We start from the raw sequence: 27,441 nt of genomic DNA on the forward strand, positions 1-27,441 counted from the left end.
ATGTCATCATCACATGGCAGTTTGGAAATCCCTGCTTCCTTAATAAGTCTAAACTTGACTCAGAGATATCCAAACATAACTGAAGTTGCTTGGGATGAGGTTGCCAGTGGCTCTGTGCAAAGGAAAGCAAACTCCCTCCCCAACAGTGGTTGGGTGAGCCTTTCAGATGCCACTGAAACATTTGGAGGGTCTGGGATTCCACCCCTGTTGTGCAGCTTAACTCTGGAGTTATTACTCGAAATGAATAGAAGTGGATTGCTTGCAGACTGCGGTGCAAGAGACAGGTTGGGAAATGGTTTCCAGGAGACTGGGAGGCACAAACCACAATGTGACTTGGGTGTTCTTTCGCCTGTGACAACACTCCAGGACAACTTGGCCAGATAATTTTGTCTTTAGGACACACAGTCTAGCTGCTCCCGAGTACAAGTGGATCAAAACGTTCTCTCTTCCCCTTAAATGAGGGTTCTGCTCATTTAAATAAGCTGTGTCCTGTACAAATTGGATTTGTTACGTGAATTACATTTCTGAATTTCTGAAGCTTTCTCGTGCTTCAGCCACAACAAACCATCTTCCCTCTCCACCCCACCCCCCAAATCTGGAAGCTCAAAATAACAACAGATTTGCAGGCAAAACATTATAAAATAGAAAGGATATAATCAGAAAAGCACAATATTTAGGATGGCTGTGTGGGTTGCAGGACTGTGTTTCTCTCCCAAGCCTTAGAAATGGAGACAACGTGGGGTGGGGGGAGAATACATAACAAGAAATAAAAATATCGATATTGTGGGCAGCTGGCAGAAATGACTAATGCAGCAAGTGGTAGCTTAGAAACAAAACAGAGGGATCTTTCGGAGCCTGTGGCATTTCACAGAGGGTGACTGTCTGATGCAAAGGCTGCCACAGTTTTCTACCTGAAGAAGTGGAATTTTCCTATGCTGGGTTTGTGACCCAGAGGCCCTTGCAGCTTTGGAAGCCGTTTTTCAGATTTTAAAATTTTATTTTAAATACATAATGCTTAAAAAATGTCGTTTCAGAAGTTTGTGTTCTTTCCCACACACCTTACAGGCAGCAGATACCGGGTCCAACCCCCCAAATCTCCAGCTATGAGGATCTCAAGTAGTGTTTGATTAGACAGGCCTCTACCTGAGACCTTGGACAGCCACTGGCCAGTCAGAGTAGACAATACTGGCCTAGACAGACAAAACCCGAGCTTATATAAGGAAGCATTCTGTGATCATAGTCAACATGTGGGAGAATTCAAGAGAGAACTGAGTCACAAAGTGGGGTTTTAAATTAATTTGTGTTTTGACAAGGGTCCATCTTGTCAAATTCGCCTAGTTACGGTTTGCATGGCTACACCCACTGAGAGCACATAGAAGGCAGTCTGGGATAGGGACTCAATGGTCTATTCACTGGGCCTCATCCTATCAAGCCCTGGCAAATGTTCTCTGTCCTGTACCGGGAACCAAAACCTAAGAAGTTGCCATTGTCTGGGTGGACATGTAATCCCAGAGAATGTACCTGAAGCCCCTGATGTTGTCAGGCTTTTCAGAACATTGTGAATTAAATTTGTAAGTCTTCTCATGTGCATTTCCCATTTTTTCTATTTACACACAATTTACCATCATACAAAGATTTTGTGACTACTTCCCAACCTTTACCTTCCATGGCATTCTTAACAAACCTAGCTTATGCTGCATATCAGTATATAACCCCTCCCTAGTTTTCTCATTGTAATTCCGGGGTAGGCAACCTAAGGCCCAGGGGCCGGATGCAGCCCAATTGCCTTCTCAATCCAGCCCGCGGAAGGTCCAGGAATCAGCGTGTTTTTTACATGAGTAGAATGTGTGCTTTTATTTAAAATGAATCTCTGGGTTATTTGTGGGGCATAGGAATTCGTTCATCCCCCCCCCAAAAAAAAATATAGTCCACCCCACCACAAGGTCTGAGGGACGGTGGACCGGCCCCCTGCTGAAAAAGTTTGCTCATTCCTGTTGTAATTCTTCGTTGTGTTTAACTGTTGTTTATACAATTACTCCACTTGCAGATTGGGTTTAGTATTGTATTTTTTTAAAGTGTTCCCCAAAACTATCCCATTCACCCTCATAAGTCATAAGTCATTTTTTATTGGGCGCAGACAGGGCTTTTTTTCAGACGGAACTCTCTGGAACTCAGTTCCAGCCCCTCTCAGGTGGGCGTCATTGCCATTATAAGAGAACAAGGGAGGTGTTCATGGTGAGTTCTGGCACCACTTTTCCTAGAAAAATAGCACTGGATGCAAAGATCCATGGTAAGAATTATACTGGGGAAATGGAACCATCCAAAGTAAAAAGTATACAAAAAGTTATATTCTGACAGGACCCACCTGAATGGTGTCATAAACCAGCTTTATCAAATTACCAGAAGGCATTCATTGTTGGTATTATTATTATTATTACTACTACACTTTTCAACTATTTAGTTTCTTCTTTTTCTTCATCTTTCTACTAAAAAGAGATCAGCATACAAAGAGATCAAAATAACTTTAAAGGGTTAGCCTTCTTTTAACCTGAAGGAGAACTGCTAGATTTCATTTTCAGTCAGTCAGTCAGGCAGGCAGTCAGGCAGTCAGTGATTTCATTTTGTTCTTTGGTATGAGCTTCATGTGAACAGCCCACCCATGCTTGACTCGGTGCCCCCTCCCCACACACAAAGCATCAAATAATTGCAGTACTGTGGACCATTGCGAACCGCACAGATCTCAAATTTGAAATTAAAATCTTTATGACAAGACGGAATGCTGTTCTTCAGTTGCAGCAACAAGATCCATCACACCTTGGGGGGGATGGTTCACAAAAGCCTTTGGAGTTTTAAAAAATTATTATTGTTTTGCACTGCTTCAAAGCCACCAATTTCATGTGAAGTGATCCCATTTTGACCTCTGCGGTCTATCATAAGCCAGCCATGTATAATAACAGTGGGAAATCTATGCAGTTGCAGTGAAGGAGGGAGGGGGGAGAGGCATAAGCTGCTGCCAAGTGGAAGGTTTTCCTTAAGGTTCTGAGCCCGTCAGCTGACTGGTCACACACAGTACAGAATACTTCTGAGCGTGCAGCTTTGAGTGGAACTGATCGGGGGTGTCTGATTATTAGGTTCCTGGGATATATGGACAGCCCATATTTAGCAAGGCAATTGGGGTATTCCCTATCTGGTCAAGAGGCCTTTTCCCTAGGCTTCAGAATTCAATGCAGCCAAGCATTCAGGGAGTCCCCATCATCTCCTTTATCGAGTAGAGGGCACAGACTGAGATGGGCTAGAAAAATGGCTGTCTAGCCTGTGCCCTCTCCCCAGCAGAGGAGATTTTTGTACACATTAAGTAATAAATTGACCTTTTGAAATAGGCCACCTCCTCAACTTGTCCATGTTTTTTTACAACTATTGGAAACAAGGGTTTGAGAAGTGCAGGGAGCTTCCACAAATACAAGCTGGAAAAGTGATGGGGGTTGAGTCAATATGGCTTTACCATACTTAATGCCAACAATCCCCTCCCTCATGAGGTCTACGAATCTATGGCCCAATCAAACAATTACAGACAGTAACAATGTATATTTTAGAGACAGTAAAGGTAAAGGGACCCCTGACCATTAGGTCCAGTCATGGCTGACTCTGGGGTTGCGGCGCTCATCTCGCTTTATTGGCCGAGGGAGCCAATGTACAGCTTCCGGATCATGTGGCCAGCACGACTAAGCCGCTTCTGGCGAACCAGAGCAGCGCACGGAAACACCGTTTACCTTCCTGCCAGAGCGGTACCTATTTATCTACTTGCACTTTGACGTGCTTTCGAACTGCTAGGTTGGCAGGAGCAGGGACCGAGGAACGGGAGCTCACCCCGTCATGGGGATTTGAACTGCCGACCTTCCAATCGGCAAGTCCTAGGCTCTGTGGTTTAATCCACAGCGCCACCCGTGTTTAGAGAGAGTAGCATGAATATATTTTATACTTATTTCAAAGTCCCCAAAATAACATTGTAGGTGATCAGAGAGATAAAAACAAGAACAAACAAACACAATGAGAGTGAAGAGAGAAGAGTTGATGAAATACATGGACAGACTCAGTGAACCAGAAACAATTAAATTGTTTTTAAGGAATTGCCTCTAAACTCTGCTTTACCTTGTTTGCACACGCCTCTTTGTTAAGAAGGCAAAGGAAACAGTCCTTTTGTAAGAATAACAAAACACATTTGTTTGCTAAGCTCATGGAGGTTCTTTCCATGATTTTTCCTGCATTTGGTGACTCACTAAAAATGTCAGGTAAGTATTGGGTGGAAATCCGGTCACTTGTTAAAAGGTTCCTGAGGGTTACCTGGTATCTGATGAAAACTGCCATGCCAAAACCAAATGGTACAGTACTTTGGGAAGTATAAAACGATCATGTGCCACGTGTACAAAAGAGGCAGCCTCGGCTTCAGAATTTCACTGCATTTTCTATTTCAGATAGTAAACAGGATGGTGTTGTGAACTTCAACTTCACAAATCTATTGATAACTGTCAGAAACCAGAGGCTGGGAAGGATATCATATGCCCGTCAAAATATCAGAGCAGCTGACTGGTGATATCGACTATTCATATGAAAAACAAGGCCAGTCACCATTCACCGTGAAGTAAATCTCTGGTTGCTGTTACCGGTTCTTCATGCCTATATAGGTAGTCTAGGAGCATTCAAAAATAACCAGGACTCTTTAAGAATCACATGGCTAGGAAAGCATTGTACAATGTTTGGATTCGATATAAAGATTTGTTGGAAAACAAAACCCCTAGGTGGCTGTCACCAATGGAAGCTAAGGAAGTGAAAAAACTTAATATGGAATCCAAATGGCCAAAGTACTGGGAAATTGTAGAACAGGAGGAGGGAAAAGTAAAACTGCAGAGCTATGAGAAATTGAAGTCAAAGGTAAGAGACTGGCTTCATTATTATCAGATAAATGAAGTTTTCAAACAGGACAGGAAAATTGGCTTCCAGGTGGAGAAGTCAAAACTAGAAACAGAGCTATTGGAACCCAATACTAAGAATTTGTCAAGAATGTATAGCTTGCTGTTGAAATGGAATACACAAGACGAGACGGTTAAATCAGCTATGATTAAATGGGCACAAGACATTGGTCACAACATTATGTTCGCTGACTGGGAACAGTTATGGACCACCGGCATAAAGTTCACGGCATGTAATGCCTTGAGAGAGAACATCATGAAAATGATTTATAGGTGGTACATGACCCCAGTCAAGCTTGCAAAAATTTATCATATGCCCAGTAATAAATGCTGGAAATGTAAGGAAACTGAAGGTACTTTCTACCACCTTTGGTGGACGTGCCCAAGGATTAAGGTATTCTGGGAAATGATTTATAATGAAATGAAAAAGGTGCTTAAATGCACGTTCGTGAAGAAACCAGAAGCCTTTCTCCTGGGCATGGTAGGCCAATTGGTGTCAAGGAAAGATAGGACGTTTTTTATGTACGCTACAACAGCAGCAAGAGTACTGTTAGCAAAGTATTGGAAGACACAAGAACTACCCACACTGGAAGAATGGCAGACCAAGGTAATAGACTACATGGGACTGGCGGAGATGACCGGCAGAATCCGAGACCAAGGGAAAGAGACGGTGGAAGAAGATTGGAAGAAATTTAAAATCTATCTTAAGAACTGTTGTAAAATTAATGAATGCTAAAATGTTTTGGGTAATGCAAAATAGAATTGCAGCGATTAACAATTGGATATGAGAAATAAGATCTAAAGAAAGTGTTATATTGAAATTAGGGGATGCTGAAAAGATTGATAACAGGGATGCAGAAAGGGGAGGTATGGGGAAGTCGCTGAAAGAAGGTTCAAGAAAAGAAAGGTTAAGAAAGTATACGTGTTTATATGTTTGTATGTCCATGTATTGTGTTGTATTGTTTTGTATTATGTGTGGAAAAACCAATAAAAAATTTATTAAAAAAAAAAATAACCAGGACTTTGTGTGTACTCCTTTTTTCACACCTGGCTTTTTAATCCAGTTTTGTTTTGTTTTGAAATCTTATTTATTTAATCTCCCATAAAAAGATAGGTACGTATACATATTTGTAACCAAAAAAAGAGAGATGAAACAATCACTTTAAAAAAAATAACATAAGAAGGAAAGAAAAAGAACCACCACCAACTACCCTATGGAGAGGGGAGTTGCTGTGGGAACAAGTTAAGGCTTTTTCAGTTTTGTTCAGTTTTTTGCAGATCCAGGATCCAATGTTTCATCATCAGGCTTGGCAGCTACCTATCAAGCATTCCCAATGATAGCATCTCCTACCAGCGAAAGACTGGACAGGTGGCCGATTTGTCTTTACTTCTCAGTTTTGACCTCAGTTTTGTTCGAACCATTCCGTTCTGGTCCTGTTTTGTTGCAAGGAAGACACAAGACTTTCTTCTTCGCGAAGTGCATAGCTAAAATACGGGAAGCGCTTCCTCAAATGCGGCCATAGCCACCAAGATAAAAAGGTAAAGGGACCCAAGGCTCTTAATTTGGATAATTTCTTGGCGGCGATTAGGCTACGAATGGCCGCTAGCCATGATGGCTGTATGAACTCTACTCTCCGTGGGCATAGCCAGCATTTAGGGGGGGGGGCGGCAGGCTTAATTTTTTTTTGGGGGGGGGGACAGGACAGAGTTACCTGCGATGCAATTGGTTAGTTTAAATATTTGTATTTATTTGCTTGATTTAGAAGGGCAGCTGCCGCCCCTGCGCCCCCACCACCACCACCAATCCCAGCTACGCCCATGAATATCCTGGGAGTCCCTTTCCAATTCAACAATTCTGATGTAAAATGGGCGGACTGCCGAGCCCGACCAGAAAACTCCGCTGGCCTTCCGACACTCCCCATGCCCCCCGCCCCCCACTTTTCGGGCTCCCTTCCAACTGGCGCTCCTGGGAGCGGAGATCACGCTGCTCCCTCCGCCCACGGGAGGCCTGGCCATTCCCAGGCGCGCACGTGCTGCCGCGTCCCGATCCGGAGCCCGGGAGCGGCGCGCTCTTCTCCCTCGGCGTCCCCAGCAGCCCCTGTCCCGCCGCCTCGCTCCGTTCATGAGAGCTGCAGGCGGGATCCGGAGAGGGGCCTCCGCGGGAAGCCGGACAGGGCGAGCGAGCCGCCATGGAAGAGCTCGCCCAGCGCCCCCCGTCGCCAGCCACCAGCCCTGCCCACCCGGTAAGCCGCGCGTCTTCTTGGGATCCTAGGAAGTTTTCTTAATTTCTCCTCGCCTTTCAACTGGTCCCTAGGGTAGGAAAGCAAACTCCTCCTTTCTCTTTAAGAAACACAACCTCGCTTATTTCACAGAATCATAAAGAGTTGGAAGAGTTTATTCAACCCCCTGCCATGCAAGAATAGCATGGGAATCAAACCCGTGACATTGGCATGATCAGCGCCGCGCTCTAACCATCTGAGCTGGCCATAACTTGTCCGCTCAATCCACCGGAGCCTGTCTTTGCATGCCAAAAAAGTCTGTAACTCCTCGAGGGTTTGAGACCCATTGGCTACCTTCACCTGGTTTAGCCACCTAGTCAAAGTCCTTTCCTGGGGTGATAGGGGAGGGGTAGGACATGTCTGGGGTAGTTTGCCCACCTTTGGTCCCCACCCTGCACTCAGCTCTCACCTGTGGCTCCTAGAAACTGTCAGTGTGTGACAGTGGCCATCCTCCCCCCGTAACTAAGATAAAACACAATGTATATTTATATAATGTTACACAGATATGGCCTGCATGGGGAGAAGGGGTATTGTGATAACAAAATGCTTCTGATAACTGACGATCAGGTGGTGGGTGCCCTCCTCACCTTAGATTTAAAAGAACACCCTTTGCTGTTCAGATATACCACCCTGCGAAGCACATTGGACTTACAGCACAATCCTGTGCGAGTTTACTCAGAAGACATTAGTCGAACTACCATCTGATGGGGCTAGTAAGTGTGTTTAGGACTGAATCGTTAAAGCACTTAAAGGTTTAAAAGTACCTGCCCTAGGATCTTAGGGTAAAGGGCAGGAAACTTACATTTGTGCCCAAATTTTCAAAAACACTTAAAAACCAATATACTTTCAAAATCTAGTCCTTATTCTGATGCATACAAAATGTCCGCCTGGATAGCTAAGTTGGTTAGAGCTTGGTGCTGATAACATCAAGGTTGCAGGTTCAATCCCTGTATGGGACAGCTGCAAGGTAAAGGACCCCTGGACAGTTAAGTCCAGTCAAAGGCGACTATGGGGTTGCAGCGCTCATCTTGCATTCAGGCCGAGGGAGCTGTCATTTGTCCACAGAAAGTGTTCTGGGTCATGTGGCCAGCATGACTAAACCGCTACTGGCACATGGAGGACCATGACAAGTGCCAGAGCGCATGGAAACGCCATTTACCATCCCGCCGCAGTGGTACCTATTTATCTACTTCCACTGGCATGCTTTTGAACTGCTAGGTTGGCAGAAGCTGGGACAGAGCAACGGGAGCCCACCCCGCCGTGGGGATTCGAACCTCCTACCTTCCGATCAGCAAGCCCAAGAGGCTCAGTGGTTTAGACCACAGCGCCACCCGCAATGCATATTGCTGCACTGCAGATGGTTGGATGAGATTATCCTCAAGGTCCCTTCCAACTCTATGATTCTATGACTGCCAAGATTTTCCATGTCACTTGGTATGTGATTGTTTTAGGGAGGAAGGGAAGCCCTTCCAAAACTAAATTCTTGTATTTTTAGTTTTGTTAAATGATAAAAGAAAATTGTGGTGGTGTTGTTTTTTAAGTGAATATATTTTAGAGTGACATCAATGCTACTTTATTGAAATAGGAGGAAATGGATGAAACAACAACCCTGGTTTGTAAACCGAGAAACAAAGGAGGAACTAGCAACCTCTCATCAGCTGCTTTTAATGTCATCAACTCTATCATAGGATCTGGTATGATAGGTAAATGCATCAGTTTATTATTCATTCCAGTTAATTACTATAAATTTCACTCCAGTTTATTATTTTGTTGGACTTACTATCAATCATATTTTGGGGGGTTGTAATCTGCAGTAGTGCAGATTAATGTTGATCAAGATCAGGGATCCTAATGGGCTGTTTATATATTTAAAATTTGACTTTGTCAATGGCTTGCTTTACATGACACAGTAAGCCATACTACAGCTTCCTGGGACCTTACAAATATGTTGGTATACGGATAGGAACTCGCAGCCACTTCCCTCCAGATTCAGGAGCCGATGGCATGAGCTTCCTGTGGCTTGGGCTTCCTCAGGTCTTAAGTAGCCCCTGGGAAGATGGGAGAGGATCTGGAAGGATCAACAAGTGGCAAGAACATGGGGAGCGGGGAGAGAACCTCCAATCTAATTTGTTTGTTTGCATTGTTTTCACAGGCCTGCCCTATTCTCTGAAGCAAGCTGGATTTCCATTGGGAATACTGTTGTTGTTGGCCGTTGCTTATATCACAGGTATTGCCTTAAAAGTGGCCGTTGTCATTCAGTAGAGAGAGAGGTTCAGGAATTAAGATGGGCAGAATGTGCAAAATGTCTTCATTGATACTAGAAGTCCTAAATTAGGCATTCTCTCCACGCAAGCGACTCTGCTTGGAGAGAGAGCCCCTCTGTGGTGTCCCCAACATGCTCTGCCCCCCCCCCTCACCGTCCACACATTGGGGAAAGGTCTGAAGGGGAAATTTTGGGTGCATGTGGGCTAGCCCTATGGGCTCCATTTCTGCTGAATCCAGCTTTCAGCTCACAGGAACAGACTGTATGCATTAGGTAGCTTTCTGCCCTTCATATCTTCCCCAATGTGTTGACAGCATATGGGTGGGGCAGTCAGGGGACACAACAGTAGGGCAGGGCTTGCCTATAGAGCCCCACTGTCTCTCCATGCAGTGTTACTCAAGTGTCACACTGGGACGCAGGTGGCGCTGGTAGTCTAAACCACTGAGCCTCATGGGCTTGCCGATCAGAAGGTCAGCAGTTCAAATCCCTGCAACGGAGTGAGCTTCCATTACTCTGTCCCAGCTCCTGCCAACCTAGCAGTTTGAAAGCACACCAGTGCAAGTAGATAAATAGGTACTGCTGTGGCAGGAAGGTAAATGGCGTTTCCGTGCGCTGCTCTGGTTTCTTTCACGGTGTTCCATTGTGCCAGAAGTGGTTTAGTCATGCTGGCCACATGACCCGGAAAGCTGTCTGTGGACAAACGCTGGCTCCCTTGGCCTGAAAGCGAGATAAGCACCGCAACCCCATAGTTACCTTTGACTAGACTTAACCATCCAGGGGTCCTTTACTTTTACTCAAGTGTACAGGAAAAGCGCTTGATCTTCTGAGGTGATTTTAAAAAGTAGAGCACTGTTCTGCACTGGATGTCCTTTCCTATGCGATATTAGGATACCATGAAAGAAGGCAGGGCTCAGAGAGGATCTTCCTAGTGAATGGAACAATGGCTTGCTGGAACAGGAACAAGAGATGATTGCAAGCATTCCCATCCACCTTTCACATAGCCTAGTGCAGAGGACACTAAACCAGGGTTTCCCAAACTGGGGGCCTCTAGCTGTTTTGGGGCTACAACTCCCAACATCCATAGCTAGCAGGACCAGTGGTCAGGGATGATGGGAACTGTAGTTCAAAAGCAGCTGGAGACCCAAGTTTGGGAAACCCCGCTCTAAAGCATAGTTTCCCCTGTGAACTAGGATTGCAAATAGGATCAACCTGTGGTTTGCAGTTCTGGTTTGTAGAGAGCAGTTAAACCATGGAATCTCTTTTGTAGAGAATCAGTTAAGGACACACTGCAATTCATAGTGTGCAACTAATCTTGCATTTGTGGAAAAAAATCTCTATTCTACCCATTATAACAGAAAATGCCAGTCTATTACACATCAGTTCCGTGTGCTTTGCTGACTTATTATATTCCCTTATTAATCCTTGTGAACAAAGTTTAAAACTATATGTGACTCTATCTAGGTGCAGTGGCAAATTAGAGTCAGGGAGACCCATGTTCAAATCCCTACTCACTGAGCGATCGGGGGCCATTAAATGTCTCTCAGCCTCACCAACCTCACAGAGCTGCTGTGAGGATGAAATGGGGTGGGAGAGAATCGTTTTAAAAATAATTTGTACTAAAGCTTGTACCCTAGCCATGCTAGCAGACCTCAGGGCAGCCCATTTGCTCCTATATCCTGCTTCTTACATGGGCACGAACTGGGCTGCTAGTTAACAGCACTGGAAGGAGCCTGTGACTCTGGAGATGGATATGGAATGCTAATTGACACCACCCAATGCAGCCTGCGAGGGCACATGTGGATTGAAAGAATGATCCACTGGCCTGGCAGTAACAGGGATCAAAGGCAGCTCTCCTTGCCTGACCTACAAAATAAATAGGTCAGCTCTCTGGAAATAATTGCAGAAGAGATCTCTAGCAATGCCTCCCCTAATGGACACTGGAGATGTAGTTGTGTTACCAAGACATTTTTCTTTGGTATCCCGCAGGTTTTGTGTCAGGTCTCCTTTCCCCTGTTATTCTGTGTTCCCAGGTATTCTCCATGGTGACTTCTTTCAGTCTGATTTAAAAATAAAAAATAAAAAAATCAAGAGAATAATGCATGAGAAATTGATCCCAAAGAGATTGTTTTTAATAGAATGCTTCTTGTTCTCCTCAACAGATTATTCTATTATCCTGTTGATTAAAGGAGGGAACCTGTCTGGAACCAACAGCTACCAGGCTCTGGTCAATAAAGCATTTGGTTTTGTAGGGTACCTAATTCTCTCAGCTCTCCAGTTCTTATACCCTTTCATTGGTAAGGTCACCTTGCAGATGCATTAAAGAACAATGCCTTTTTGCAGCCTATAAAAGAAGAAGCCCAGAAGCCCATGTCGTGTAGTGGTTAGGGTGTTGGACTAGGACCTGGGAAAACAGGGTTCAAATCCCCACTTGGCCATGAAGCTCTCACTCAGTGACTTTAGGTCAAGTCACTGTCTCTTAGCCTAACCTACCTCACAGGGTTGTTGTAGGGATTAAATGAGGAAGGAGAAAACCATGTACACCACCTTGAGTTCCTTGGAGGAAAAAGTGGGGTGTAAATGAAATACATAAATTAAATTGGTCCAGGCTTAGCTTTTAATCTTCCCCTTTGTTTGGCTGGAACCCTGGATGGCGAAAGAAGGGCTCTTAACAGCACCCCCATGCACTGATAATTCGCATGAGAGGAGTTGCGGGGTTACCAGACTTGGGGTCAAGTGGTGAGGCCTCCTTGTGTGGCCCTAGAAGCCTCTCATACAGACACAGTGGGGGCAAGTGCGCTTTGGGTCTGATAGGGCAGGTGACGGTAGAGGGGACCAGAGCCAATGGCAGCCAGAGCCAACACATTCTAGTGTTGCTCCCATCCTCCTTTGCTGAGCTGTGCAAGGGCATCAGTGAGAAGGAGGAGGAGGAGTAAGGAAAAGGCTGGTTTTAAGGAAGAAGGCAGGCAGGCTTCCTGTTTTGAAATGAGCCCCATCAAGTTTAGTGGTTAAATTCGCCTAAAAGTATTGAACATAAAATACATTTCATGTTCGGAGAAGGCATAGTTTTTCACTGACACAGTTTTGTTCCGTATAGTGTATGCTTAGGTTTCGTTTTATCTTTTCAAAGCGTTATTAACGAAGTAGCTTCTTCTTTTAAAGCCATGATTAGTTACAACATTATAACAGGAGACACTTTGACTAAAGTTTTCCAAAGAATTCCTGGAGGTGAGTCGATCAGTTTTTGTTCTTCCTGATTAATAAACGTTTTTACTTAACTTGTTAGGAAAGTTGATCAAAATATTTGCCCACGAATTGAATATTGTAAAGGGCTGTAACACTCACCATAAGTTATGCATACTTTTTTATTTTCTTGGTATATTTTGGGGGTTCAGATTTTGGTACAGTGGTACCTCGGTTTATGAACTTAATCCATTCCGGAAGTCCATTCTTAAACCGAAACCTTTCTTAAACCAAGGCGCACTTTCCCTAATGAGGCCTCCCGCCAACAGTGCCCTTCCACCATTCGGATTCTGTTCTTAGACCGAGGTAAAGTTCGCAAACCGCGATACTATTTCCGGTTTTGCGCAGTTTGTATACCGAATCGTTCATAAACAGGACTGTTCTTAAACCGAGGTACCACTGTATCTGATATATAACCTGACCCATTCTGAGAATTTCAGGTTTCATTTTCAAAAGGCATGTTTCTAGCCCTTATGAATGCAGGGATATGTTGTCTCCAGCAGGATCCACTGTATTGGGGTGGAGCTTTGGAGTCCTGCATAACTAAGGCTGCAGTCCTACACATACTTTGGGAGCATTGAATTAAATAGGACTTCCCTCTGGGTAGATATGCCTAGCATTTATGGTGTTCTTCATAGTCTGCAATCACTTTCTCCAATCATATATGACTGCAGTCTGTTGCTTGTCATCCACCACATATGGCGCCTGCAACCACACTGTTATTTGCACAAAATCTAAATTTTAACATTCAGTTAGCAATAAAAGCATGGCAGTAGAGATCATTTCTATGAAGCAAACATGCATACATTTATTTGCATTATTTAATATGGAGTACACCATTCATTATACTGGGTATAAATAATTGCTATAAGTTTATTGGCTTAAGTTTTTTTGAAAAAAGACTTGTGCTTGTAAACTTTGTGCTTTATAATACCTCCCTTTTTATATTAATATTAATAATTGGGGAAATGCTGAAGCATTCTGTACATTATGTATTGGTGTAATCCTATAATGTTTTCTTAAAAGTAATCCTCACTGAGTTCAATGAGGTATACTCCAATGACACGGGATTACAGACTGAGTTTTTGTAATATAACTCCTTAGCATAAATGTTGTTGGCAAGTATTTTGAGGTGCTTTGTCCTAAATACTGTTGGTGCTATATAAATATTCCAAAAATCGCACATTTTTTGTTCCCCTCCTACCTGTCCTCATTTCATGAACAGATTTTTAGACATTCAACACATTAAAAAATCATGTATGTTTCACATTTAATGAGCAACCTAACATCCATTTCTTACAGAAATATGCATCTTAACATTTTTCTCTCTCTTTTTTTAAGCAGTCAATCAAGACAATTTGCTCATTGGTCGCCATGTCATCATTCTCTGTGTCACCATCATCTTCACCCTTCCTCTTTCCCTCTTTCGAAATATATCAAAATTGGGGAAGGTAAATCATTACTGTATAGAAATTAACTTATCCATTAGCGTCAGATCAAACTTCTTCAACCTAGTGCTCTCTGAGGTGTTTTGGGCCACGTCAGACCTGACCAGCATGGTCAATTGCCAGGGACAATGGGAATTGTAGTCAAAAGCATCTGAGGAACCAAGTTGGGGAGGTTGACCTTGGTTGATAACTGGGGTAAGAGTTTTAACACACAGGAGCAGAAAAAGATTGAACAGACACATTATGTCAGGCATAGGCAAACTCGGTCCTCCAGATGTTTCGGGACTACAACTCCCATAATCCCTGACAACTGGTCCTGATAGCTAGGGATGATGGGAGTTGTAGTCCCAAAACAGCTGGAGGGCTGAGTTTGCCTATGCCTGCATCATGTGTTTTGAGGGTTATCAAAATGTGTCACATGGTATGACATTGCAGCATGGAAGGTATCCTCTATGTGATAAATGTGATAGCCATAGGTAGATGAACATGGCTTAAAGGCAAATCATGCAGCCACCTTATTGAAGCTAAGCTGGTCCTAATATGGATGGAAGACTGGAATCCAAATACTTTCTGTTCTGCCTTTCCCCCTCTTTTGTATATACATTTTGAATGGCAGGTCTTTTAATTATACTGGCCTGTCACCCATGGAAATGTCCGTTCTCTCTTCTTTGACAAACGAGATTATGCTTTTGGAAATTCTAAAATGTTTGACCACTAATGGGCATAATCGGCTAATGCTTTTATTGTTATTCACAGGTATCGTTGGTTTCTCTGATTTTAACTGTCCTCATCCTGGTGTTTGGGATTATAAGGGCAATCACATTTAGTGCACAGGTGTAAGTAATCTTGTCATTTCTCGTTCTCCATAATCTCTCTGGGAGAAATAAAGGTCACGGTTAGAGGCAGTTGGTGCTTTGTAAGAGAGCTGGATCCAGCTTGAGGGAGAGCTGAGTTTGCATGTTTTGTTTTAAGATACAAAAGAAGGCCTCTTGTGGCAGTAAACCCAAATTGCAGGAAAGTTGCAGCACGGCAACATCACTTTGAATTACGCTTGGTGATTTGGTGAATCACGGTAGTGATGGAAAGGGCCTTTTCTGATTTTTTCGGCCCACACAGCTGCCATCTTGATTGGTGTTCACAATAAAAATGGCTGGGGGAAAATCCAAACCCACTGAAACAATACAGAAAGAGAAAATGACAGGGAAAATAATGCTGCCTAGTCATAGGATATTTCATTGGTGCTCTCCAGAAAATATCGCTTGACAATGAGACAAAGACCCTATTCAGATGTAATGCAGCTGCTCCATCAAGCAATGGTTTGTTGGTGGTAAATGAGCAGTGAGTTCAGGTGGTGCTGACACTATGACAAAGAAATGAGCTTGAGTGCCCCCACCTCCACTTTTGCTACAGACTTAAGAGGGTGACTTCTTGGCTCCTTAATCAGTTTCCCATGATGCCTGAACTGAAACCAGTAAAGCAGCTCAAGTACATTTTTCTTTTTCAGAGCTAGCACACCAGGATAATTGACAAACTGACCTTCTTTGGCACTTTTATCTAGCTCCAAGGGCCTTCTGCTGGTTCCGTCACTGCGAGAAGTGAGGGTACAGGGAACCAGGCAGAGGGCCTTCTCAGTAGCGGCGCCCACCCCGTGGAACGCCCTCCCACCAGATGTCAAGGAAATAAACAACTACCTGACTTTTAGAAGACATCTGAAGGCAGCCCTGTTTAGGGAAGTTTTTATTGTTTAGTGTTTTATTATGTTTTTATATGTGCTGGAAGCTGCCCTGAGTGGCTGGGGCAACCCAGTCAGATGGGCAGGGTACAAATAATACAATTATTATTATTATTGTTATAGGGATATAAGGAGGCTTCCAAGTTTGTGACTGATTAGTGAAGCTAAGGGATGAGGGAAATAGCCATGCCGTTTAAATAGTAACCCTATAAGACTATTCATATTCTTAACTAAAAGCTGAAAGTTGTGTTTCAGAGGGCTGAAGGTCAAAGCTCAGTATAGTTTGCAACTTGAACCTCACAATCCTTCTGAGTTCACTGAAGCTTAATCCCAGGAAACTAGAACTGCAGTCATACTGAGCCTAATAAACTGGGCATTAGCCTGTGTGTGTGTGTGTGTGTGTGTGTGTGTGTGTAAAATAATAGATCCAAACAGTTGCTTGCATTTTTGGGCTCTTGTTGGGAATATGGATATGGGAGCAGCCATGATAAACTTTTTCCACTTAGGAAACAGTCTAATAGCAAATCAGCTCAGTATTGTCTACCCTGCCTCTCTATGATTCTATGTCTCTATGGGTCTCTCCCAAGCCTACCTGAAGATACCAGGGATTTAACCTGGAGCTTTTTGCAGGCAAAGCAGATAGTCTTCCACTGACCGATGGTCTTTCCGAAATTTAAAATTTCAAAATTGCCATTACATCACGTAATGGAAAAAGTTAAAATTGTATGTGTTATTTTTGAAATTGGGGGGTGTAGGAGGAAATGCCCTGCTTTTGTTTCCATTATATTTAAACTCTTTTCAGTGTTCTGTAGTTTCCTGACAGAAGAATTTCTTTTCTCACACCAGCCATGACCAGCAAAGGGGGTGAGGGGCAAATGTCTTATGTCTGGGTCCCTGTGGTTACTTGAAAGAACGGCATTTTTAATATACTTAAGGTGCTTTTCTTTCACATCAATTAGTCACAGAAGAGTTAAGACCTTTATTAGGGCATATTAAAATGGAGGGGTTGAACTTTCAAAATTTCCAGAACTCTTATTACAACTGGATGCTTCTCCGTAAAACATGGAAGGAGAGAAAGGATTCCAAACACCTTTGAAAAGCTGACCCTTTGTAATATTTTTATTAGGTCCTAATAACTTTTGAGTTATTTTTCTCATGGACATAACAGCTGCCTAGGAGAGTGTCTTTGTGTGATAGTTAATAAGGTAGTCAGCCTTAATTCCTGCTTCAGAAAAGCAGTTATACGGACGCTTAATTCTGGCGATATTTCAGCACTTTGCTTCTATTTCCTCTTGAAAGACAATGGAAATGTACACATGTATAAGGATTGCCTTAGGAACATTGTCGGGAACAAAGCAGAATGCATCCTGTCTGGCCTGGAAACGTATATGGGTGGGAATATTGCAAATTACACACACACACGCACACACACACACACACACACACACACACTCCACAAATAAGCAAAGAAACACATTTCAATACCTTGCCATTGTGTTGCTTTGAGGCAGTAAAGAGGGCCATAAATGGCACTAGCATTTATTTCCAAAGCTGGAATAATCTGCAGCATAACTGCTAATTAATAAATGGTGGGTTATTTATAAAAGAAAAGGTGGTGGCTAAGGAGCTCTGCAGGTTCTGATTGATACTTGAGAAGAGTATTGGATGTCAAAAGAAACTCTTTCTGGAGTAGGGGGAGCTTCATAGAACTGGCAAGAGTAAAAAACCTGAAGTTGCATCTTCCAAGGTAAATGGTGCTTGGAAAAGCTAATTTGTCTGCGGCAGAGATAAAGCCGGACAGCTGGGCGCTGTCCTCTGGCCTGGCAGCTGTGTCCTGCTGCTGCTTTGCAGTTCACTGAAAGTGCAGCGGCCGAGACAGCAGGTGGCAGCAGCCTCCCCTGTCAAGAGAGATGAGGACTGAAGCCCCTGACTATTGAAGGTGGGCGTTCTGCCCTCTGGCAATGTTTTTATCTCAATTTAATGCACTCCTGTTTGAAGGCAACTGTGTACCTCGGAAGTTGAACAGAATCCGTTCCGGAAGTCCGTTTGACTTCTGAAACATTTGATTTCCAAAGCACGGCTTCTGATTGGCTACAGGAAGCTCCTGCAGCCAATCGGAAACTGCGGAAGCCCCGTCGGACGTTCGAACACCAGAACACTCAACTTCTGGTTTTCGATCGTTTGGGACCCGGAACATTTGACTCCCAAGGCGTTCGGGAACCGAGGTACGACTTCACTTGCAAAATTATATTTGAAGACGCTGTATATTTTGGGAAGTAGGGGGATAATGGAAAGGTGGCATTCTCTAACCCCCTGCCCCCTGCTGGCATGGAGCAGTATTACATGAGGGGAGGAATCTTTTGGCCCAGTCAGATTTTGAAAAGTCAGTGCCAGCTCCCTCTTCTCGAGCTGCATCTGGACTACTTCCAAATTCAAAGTGGTTTAAGTTCAGAAATGCACAGATGGCATGCTATGCAAAAATTTGTTTGCATTGCACAGCTTTGACTGTGATGCTGTTTGCTTTGGAACTTGAATTGCTTCTCCCATGCACAGGCTTCGGCCTGTAACGTCACGTATGGGTATAGAGCTGGCATGGTAGTGTTGGACTAGGACCTGGGAGACCAGGGTTCAAATCCCCACTCAGCCATGAAGCTCGCTGAGTGACCTTGAGCTGGTCAATCACTCTTAACCCTACCTCACAGGGTTGTTCTGACAATAAAAATGGGAGGAGGAGAACCCTGGGCTCCTTGGGAGGAGGAGGAGGAGATATCCCGCTTTATTACTACCCGAACGAGTCTCAAAGCGGCTAACATTCTCCTTTCCCTTCCTTCCCCACAACAAACACTCTGTGAGGTGAGTGGGGCTGAGAGACTTCAAAGAAATGTGACTAGCCCAAGGTCACACAGCTGCTGCATGTGGAGGAGTGGGGAAGCAAACCCGGTTCACCAAATTACGAGTCTACCACTCTTAACCACTACACCACAAATGAAATAAATGAATGAATGAATGAATATAATGATGCATGGAAGGGCTTTTCCCAGGCAGCAATCGTACGCAGAATTACTCAGAAGGAAGCCTGTGGTCGGTTCAAATAAGTGTGTTTAGGATTTCAGCCTGAGAGAGCCAAGGACTACAAATCCAATTGAGCCTCTCCTATCTCACTGCACCCTTTGTCGCTGTCATTTTCTCTCTTAGTTAGAACATAGTTTGTCAGTGTTGATTTGCAACACTGAAGGTATGAGACCATAGGCTATTGTGCCCCCGTTGTCTTCCTCCCGGGCCCGAGGCAGGTTAAACCGAGCACAGACAAGTCCAGAAAGCTGCAGGTAGACTGAGATGTGAAAGTTTTGCTATCGCTAACTATAGTTCTGGTTAACAAGAAAACAGCTGGATGGCTGCAAGGCGGCAGAAGGGGGGAGCCTTTTTACTTTCCGTTTCGTAAAAAAATCTCTTCAGTGTTTGTGCTTCAATTGACATGAGATTCCTGTGTTGCAGGGTGTTGGACTAGTTGACCCTCAGGGTCCCTTCCCATTCTACAGTTCTGTGGTTCTGTGACTGCCCTGGCAGTTTGTTTAGAGCAAGAGTGGCTAGTATGTTGCTGGGGGGAAAGCCCCTGTGACCCCTGACCAAGCTGGCTGGGGCTGATGGGAGTTGGAGTCAGTCCAACAGTTGCTCAGCCACAGATTCCCTACTCCTGACTTTCAGCTTTTGCTTTTTTTATTTTTTAAAGAGTTATTCCTGGTGGAAGTGGCAACCTCTCAAATGCTGCTTTCTTTTCCAGAACCCAAACAGAAAATCCGTGGGTGTTTGCAAAACCCAATGCAGCCCAAGCCATCGGGGTGATGTCATTTGGTATGTGCCATGTTTGGCGGCATTTCTTTAATATCTGCAGTGCATGTAGCACCCTTAGGTTCCCTTTGCATTAGTGAGATTCTTACTCTTCCAGATTTGTTTTTATTTTTCTTGCGAACGTTGATGGATTTGTGGGAAATGTCGAGCAGGGGCAGTTAACCTGTGGCCTTCTAGATGTTGTTGGACTCCATTTCCCATCATCCTCAGCCAACACAGCTGATGGCGAGGGATGATGGGAACCATATTCCAACACTATCTGGAGTACTGCCCTTTTGCTATCCCTTTGAGCTACCCACCTGATCACCATCTTTGCTGGAATAATCCGGGTCTGATTTTGTAACGTACAAGGATAACCCTCGACCAGATTTGTCCTTTGTCTTTGTGTTAGGGCAAAACGGATCTGAATGATTACACCCTTTCTTCTACTGATCAGACCAACTTTGAAGGTTCTTCCCATTTTCTTCTTTCCCTTTGTGCTTCTCTTCTAACGAGATTCCCTAATGAAGCGCTTGTTAAATTTGTTTCTTCTAACTGTGCAATAGGGCTGGGCGATGATCTCGTTTTCAACTTCGTCATACATCACCAGCTAAACATTGCAATATACTGATAAATCACAATGCCTGAAATAAGGATGGAGCTATGTAGAAGCATTGGCTGGCTTCATGGTTTTTCCCACATTGTGATTTTGGCATAGCCTGTGTGCACACACACATACATCATGATTCACAATATATTGCCAGGTCAAAAATTATGAAACTGATACCACGATACGAATTTCAAACCGGTTTTGGATGATATATCAATAGATCACCCAGCCCTACTGTGCAACATTTCTGTAGTGGGAGCATTGAGGGAAGAAAAATGCCATGTTCTACAGACATTTCCGTCTGTACAGATTTTGGGAGTTAGGGGATTCCTTAGAGAGTGTTCAGGAAGGCGTTCTTGCTCCCAAAGGTCGCCACAGCAGCACCTCTGCTGTAGAACAAGTGGAGCAGGGGGAACCAACGCCATCATTGGACCCAACCAAAGTCAAGCACTTTAAGGGTCAAAAGTAGGCATTATGGTAAACACATGGCTGCTGCTAGCTGTTTGGTTCCCACTTCCAGTGACATCTCGTGGAACTTACCCATGTCCTGATGTCGCAACGCAACGTGTTTTCCCTACCTTCTGCTGACAGCAGCCAATCCTGTGGGGTAGAAATTGTGACGCACAGAATGTTGTGACGTCAGGACATGGGACAGTTCTGCAAGGCAGACTAGAGAAGGATCCTACATGCACATCTACTGTGTTCAGTAGCAGCCAAGCATTGCACATAACATCTAGTTTGCCCTTAATTCCCACCAATTTCAATGGGGGAGCAAGAAACATGTTGTCAGGGGCTCGGGAGCAGGAGCACAGGGGAGAGAGGAAATGGAGAGCGAAGGGGAAGAATCCGAGGGCAGCGTAGGGGAGTATGACAGTGACCTGAGAGATTCCATGAGCTTCTCCAGCGAATCAGAAGATTCCCAGAAGGGGGCGCCGATGGTCAGGGCAAGGGGGGTCCCAGGGGGGACGCACCAGAAACAAGGAGCCAGCGGGGACCCCCAAAGCAGCAGCGGGGGATCAGGACCAGTTTCCCCACCAGAGCGTAGTGGGGGGGAAGAGTCACATGTGTCAGGACCAGCGTCTCCTCCAGCGGGGAGAGGAGATGAGTCAGGGCTGACCACGCCTCCATCGGAGAGTGGGGGAACGGAGGGGAGGTCAGTTGCAGCTAGCCTCCCCGAAGGGGGAAGCAGTGACAGCAGCAGTGAAACGGTCAGGAGGAAAGTTGCCGGCTGGGCGCGCGCGCCAAGTTCAAATGTACAGGCGCGAGGGACAGCAGGAGACCCGGATTGGGAACCAGCTCCTAAAGCCCGCCGGAGGGAGGGGGAAGACTCAGGGGATTCAGCGTCAGAAGAGTCTAGAAAGGGCGAGACCCCGACGGACAGGCGGAACCAGAGGAGGAAAGAGCAGAGGAAGAGGTGGAGCAAGGCTAGAGTCTTAAACTGGTGTCTGGGGGGAGGAGATTCAGACGGAGCTTCAGCGGTCTAGAGTTTGAGACGTAGAGCTGAACGCTGCGGCTGTGGAAGTGAAACTGAACTTCAATAAAGACTTTCGTACTTAACAACGAAGCGGCATTGGTCCTTTGTGAGCTGGGATCTCGGGCAGCTCTGACACATGTACACAATTCTTCCATTGTGCTTTACTTTGGCTCAAGCCCATTGTTTTCAATAGCCTGCCTTTCCTCTGCTTTTCAGTACATTTGTCCCAAATCTAGTTGACTCAGTAATATATACTGTATATTGCACATGATTGCTTTAAAAATAAAAATACTGTTGTGCTTCTTCCAGCATTCATTTGCCACCACAATAGTTTCTTAATTTATGGCTCCCTGAAAGAACCCACACTCAGCAACTGGGCACGTGTCACGCATGTGTCCGTCTCGTTTGCTGTGTTTGTCAGCTTGTTGTTCGCTACGTGCGGGTATGTGACCTTTAGAGAATACACAGAAGGTAAGTTATTCCGTTCCGGGTTATAGTTATTGTTTACCTTGGCTTTCTGACAGTTCTCACCCACATCAAGCTTTTCTCCTAGATTCCCTGTGGGTATTCTGTGTAGGATTCACTACTGGTACACAATTCAGCATCTGCAAAACCTACTTCAAAAACAAACCCCCAAAAAAGTATCTAGGGGACCTATTTTCAGAACAAAATCCCCACATGAGCAGGTTCCAGGGGCCACGTGGATGGGTGGGACCAGAGGCAAAATTGGGTGGAGAAACCCATGTAAGCTTTACCTCTGTACAGTAGCCCAGTTTTGGCACAGACTCGCACACTCCTCTCTCTCCATCCCAGCAGCCAAGAGTTCAAGGGCACATTCTAGCCAGGCAAATGCACTCAAGGAGGACCTGAAGTAGGGCTGTTGAGGGATGTGACTGAAGACCGGGTGTGGCCATATTTGACCCCTGGGCATGAGGTTCCCCACTCCAGCCTTATGGCTTCCTATATATCCACACCTCAGGCTTATATACTGAAGATTCTCCAAAGATAATCCTGAATTTGAAGTAGTGTATATTGCTCAGACACAACTAAACGACTAAACAACAACAACAACATATTGCTCTAAAGAGCAAGTATAATGCTAATTATTATGAACTGGTGCCGAAGTTGTCCCTTCGCATATGGAAGGTGTATTCCACTCACAGAAAGGCCAATTCCACTCCTTGGATGAGGTGAGAGCGAACCAGGTGGAAGCCCAATGATACTCTTCTCCTTGAAAAACCTCTTGAACAAACAGAGACATGATATTGCCAGGCTGCAGGAGCATGAGGAATTCTGTAAAACAATGTTCTTTGGCACCATGCCAATACAGGAATCTTTTGCCCAACATAGGGCTTGAACTCACGACCCTGAGCCTGAGAGGCTCATACTCTACCAGCCAAGCCAATCCAGCTTGTACCAGATGAAGAGTAGAACAGAAATGAGGAACCTGTGGGCCACCCATGATGTTGCTGGACTACAACTCCAGTCATCCCTGACCATTGGCTATCCTGGCTAGGGCTGATGGGAGTTGGACACACCTGGAAGGTTACAGGATGATGCTTGCTCCTGGAGTAGAAGATCACACAGAACCAGTCCTTCTCAATCTATTTATTTCCATGTCTGCAGGGAACCTTGTATGGGGGAATCTGCCTCTTGGAAGACTTGCACATGAGATGGGGGAGAGGTGGAGTTGGGCATAGAGCTAACATAATTCGTAAGAGCCCTGCTGGATCAGACCAAATGCCCACGAGCCCAGCATCCTGTTTTCCACCAAAGCCAGGCAGGTGCCTCTTGGGAAGCCTTCAAGCAGGACATGCGGACAATGGCTACAGTTCTTCACTTGTGCCACACCCCAGGCCCTTTGCTATAGCCGCCACATACAATCTATTATAGTTCTGTGCGCAGAGTGTGAAAACCCCTAAGGTAACATTCCAAAGTTAACAATCCCGTAAGCACTCCTATACATAGCAAACGCTTCAGAGGTTGTTGCATATTTGAAGCCTTCCAGCTTTGATCCTGCGGCATGGGAAGTGTGTGCGCCCAGATTCCTTGCCCTGCTCTTCCTTAAGTGATTGTTCTTGTCACAAGAATAACAGCTACAGAGGAAATCTGTCTGCTTCGACCATGCGTTTTTATTCATCTTGAAAACACCTTGCACCCTGACCCCAATTCAGATGCCAGGAATACTCCTACAGTAAAAGCAACCTTGGTGTGCAAAGGATGCTGAGCACAAGCTTGGCTGCAACATTTTGGAAATGATTCACACACACACACACACACACAAAACCACAATAGCAGAAAATACGCAATGCCCCTCACATGCACAGCTAAGAACGAATTCTGTAGAGTGTTCACAGCAGAAATGGTCTGTGCTGCTAGGGCCATACACCAAAGGCATATGTTTCAAAAATAGAAGTTCACTGTGTCTCGTGGCAAACCACTATTGAACCAGAGGGGATTTCCCAAACACATTGTGATTTGATAAGGAAAGAAAGAAAGAAAGAAAGAAAGAAAGAAAGAAAGAAAGAAAGCGCGAGCCTGCCTAGAGATGCTCTTTGGAATCCAGCCAGTATTTGTGGCTGTCTAGGTTTGTTCTTTGGATCTATCGGAATTTAACTGAGAACAAATTTAAAAGTTCTCATGAATGCTTGGCTCTGTATTCACAATTTCTGTTTTCTCTTTCACATTACAAAGTTAATTTCATTGTCTGCCACTTCTTCAGGAGACATATTTGAGAACTATTGCCGAGATGATGACCTTGCCACGTTTGGGAGGTTTTGCTATGGAATCACTGTCATCTTAACGTTTCCAATAGAATGCTTTGTTACCAGAGAGGTGAGTGTTAATCGCACCTGTGTCTTAGATTGCAGAGAGTCACCGTTAATTTCTGAAGCCCCCAATGCAGTGAACTGTGATAAGTGCCCAAGAATGAAGTTTTAGATCACAGTTCCATCAAATTAATGTTTTCTACACTGCTGCTATGGAAATTACAATTATGTTGTATTGCTATAATAATAAATCAGATGCGATGAATCCTCTTGCAGAATTCATTTCAGTCCACTTATTGACATCCTTGGCTGAAATAGACAATAGGACATATTGGACAGAAACCTAATCAGACTGAATATTCCTCAGTTTAAGCAATGGCTGCAATGCAAGCAGACTCAGTGACACCACCCAATCTTCTTGGGTAACTGCTGGGGGCCACTTCTTTCGGTGATGCATTCATTCATTCTGGGTGACTGCAGGGTTCGCCGCCATCTTAGTTTTCCCAAAATGTAATGTCCTGGAATTTCCATTGCTTCATGGCATTGTGTGCAGAGGGTGGTTGCTCAAAAAAGATGGTAGCCATATTATTAAGTTAACAGCATCACATATACTAGTGACTGAAAATGGGAAGCAACAAGTGCTGTCTGGCTCAGTGGAGAAGGTATAGCATATGTAACCAAGGATTCCGATGTATTACTATTATGTACAAAATCACTTATTGTAGGATATGATAGGATGGAACTAAATCCAACAAACTTTCTCTGAAATGTTTGCATCCTTTTTATAGAATGTTGGAATAAGCATATGCTCATGGAAATGTAAGATTTATTTGATTATTGATTTAGTAAATTTGTATACCACCCCGTACCCATAGATCTCAGAGCGGTTCAGAATGTAGATTAATTGACAGACAAAGATAATGTTTGTTTTCTTTTTGGAAGTAATGACCTCAGTTTGGTTCTGATGTATACTGAATCCTTAACCCTCTGCCTAGGTTTGTTTTTTATTTTTTCAAAAAAATAAAATGAAACAAAAAACAGTCCATAATCTAAATATTAATCTATTTTTCCAGCTGTACAAAAAATTTCTTACTTGGTCAATTTAAAAGCAGCTATGTGTTACTCTGGAAACGCTTTTAAAAATAGATAATTATGTGAACCTGGGTGCCTTGGGGGCAAGGGCCTTTCATTGAAGTCTGATGTTCAGTTGTAATCCATTCCTTTGGCTCGTGCATAACCCTAGGATGAGAAAATTAAAATATGCCACATCATAACAGTACTTAGAACTGTGCTTCTGTTTCAGGTCCTCGCAAACGTGTTCTTCGATGGAAACCTTACAACCATTTGCCACGTTGCTCTGACAGTCATCGTCATTGCTTTAGCGACAAGTGTATCATTAGTGTATGATTGCCTGGGAATAGTTTTAGAGCTAAATGTAAGTGCACGGGGATTTTACAACTACTAAATTTTTGTTCTGTTTTGGCTTAATGAAGTAGACTGTTTCCTCAAATTGTTATTGTGTTAATAGGATATGCTTAAGGAAGAAATTTGGTGCTGTGCTTCTTTGTGGCAAGATGATGAACTTTTTGTCTGAAGCTACAGAAATAAGTTTTTCCCCCTGGTGAAAAATGAAGGGGCATTCTAATGCCCCTGTTCAAGCAAAATTATTAAGTCGCTTCCTCCATCCTGAGTAGTCTTGCAGATGCCTGTTTTTGTTTTGTTTGAGTAACTGACAACCACTAAGTCTTGCCCAGAGTAAGTCTTGCCCACTGAAATCAATGAACAAGTTCCTTAAGTTCACTGGTTCCTCATTGTGATTTCCACCCCATTCCTTCTAAACTCTCTGCATAGAATTCATTTCAGGAGCGTGCCTCTGCAACACACCACAAATGCATATTTGGTGTTTTACTTCCTGCTTGCAGGGGGTGCTCAGTGCTACTCCACTGGTCTTCATCCTGCCTGCCGCCTGCTACCTGAGGTTCTCCGAGGAGCGATGGACCCATTCTGACAACCTTCTCTCTGCCCTGATCCTTACCATTGGGGTGCTGGTGATGATAGTTGGCTTCGTTATGACTGTCCTGCATCCCCAGGATTGTAGCCATGGGCAGGAAATGCCATACTGCTTCCTTGGAAATTCCTCACTCTACAACCAAACAGTCCTGTCTTCTCCGCAAACTCGCCAACCCTAGGAGACAGTGCCTCCCAGACAAGAGCAGTGCAAATATAAACTTTTTTAAAAAACATTTTTGTGAAGTCCATTGTGTGTTTCAGGTTTTTAAACGTACTCTTCCCCCCCTCCAAGATATAATAAAAGTTAAACACTGAGCTGCAAACGTTATCAGTTTTTGCAGTTATGAACTCTCCCTAAATTGCAAAAATGCAATATATTCTCCAGTATGTGCAGTATGTAAGCAGATACCCCATTTCTTTGGATCCAGCTGCTGTATTATTGGACAGCATAAACTGAGAGCTGGTTCCCACTAGAAGGAGAGAAACAGTTTTTGTTGTTTACTAGCACCTTCATATTCCCAATAGCATCACAATGGTGGTGTGAAATTCACCCCAGATTAACGGTTGATTGAGAAAAGTATGGGAAATTGAGGAGATGTCTTAGCAAATCAAAGGAACTTTCAACCCTTCATATTCAGATGGCTTTGGGGAGTTCCCATCTTTAATTTAATTGAGTCTACTAAAATTCTCCAAAAGATATTGAGACCTTTCATTTTTATGTTATAAAACAAGTCATTATTGTATTATGCCCAGGAGGCTAACAAGTAAATAGCAGTGCAATACCATAAATACACTTACAGTATTTAGGACTCAGTGGGAGTT

At 44.1% G+C, this 27,441-nt stretch overlaps 1 protein-coding gene across 5 annotated transcripts; it reads left to right on the plus strand.

The window, feature by feature from the left end:
* The first annotated feature begins 2,260 nt into the window (after window positions 1-2,260).
* SLC38A11 (solute carrier family 38 member 11) lies at window positions 2,261-26,942 on the plus strand. Of its 5 annotated transcripts, none has more exons than XM_083577399.1 (12): window positions 2,261-2,290; window positions 8,832-8,949; window positions 9,399-9,473; window positions 11,669-11,803; window positions 12,669-12,734; window positions 14,091-14,200; window positions 14,954-15,033; window positions 19,711-19,781; window positions 22,151-22,312; window positions 24,564-24,676; window positions 25,913-26,044; window positions 26,532-26,942. In XM_083577399.1, the coding sequence occupies exons 1-12, from the start codon at window positions 2,276-2,278 to the stop codon at window positions 26,796-26,798; spliced, it is 1,344 nt and encodes a 447-aa protein (XP_083433525.1). In that variant the 5' UTR covers window positions 2,261-2,275; the 3' UTR covers window positions 26,799-26,942. The 5 variants fall into 5 exon arrangements, with proteins under 5 accessions (XP_083433525.1, XP_083433523.1, XP_083433524.1 ...); XM_083577397.1 differs by lacking the exon at window positions 2,261-2,290 and adding an exon at window positions 6,923-7,210; XM_083577398.1 differs by lacking the exon at window positions 2,261-2,290 and adding an exon at window positions 6,923-7,210 and having other exon boundaries at window positions 14,094-14,200.
* The last annotated feature ends 499 nt before the right edge of the window (window positions 26,943-27,441 follow it).

Source organism: Podarcis filfolensis (genome assembly GCF_964270895.1).
Source record: "Podarcis filfolensis genome assembly, chromosome: 1".
In the NCBI taxonomy this organism is placed as follows: Eukaryota; Metazoa; Chordata; class Lepidosauria; order Squamata; family Lacertidae; genus Podarcis; species Podarcis filfolensis.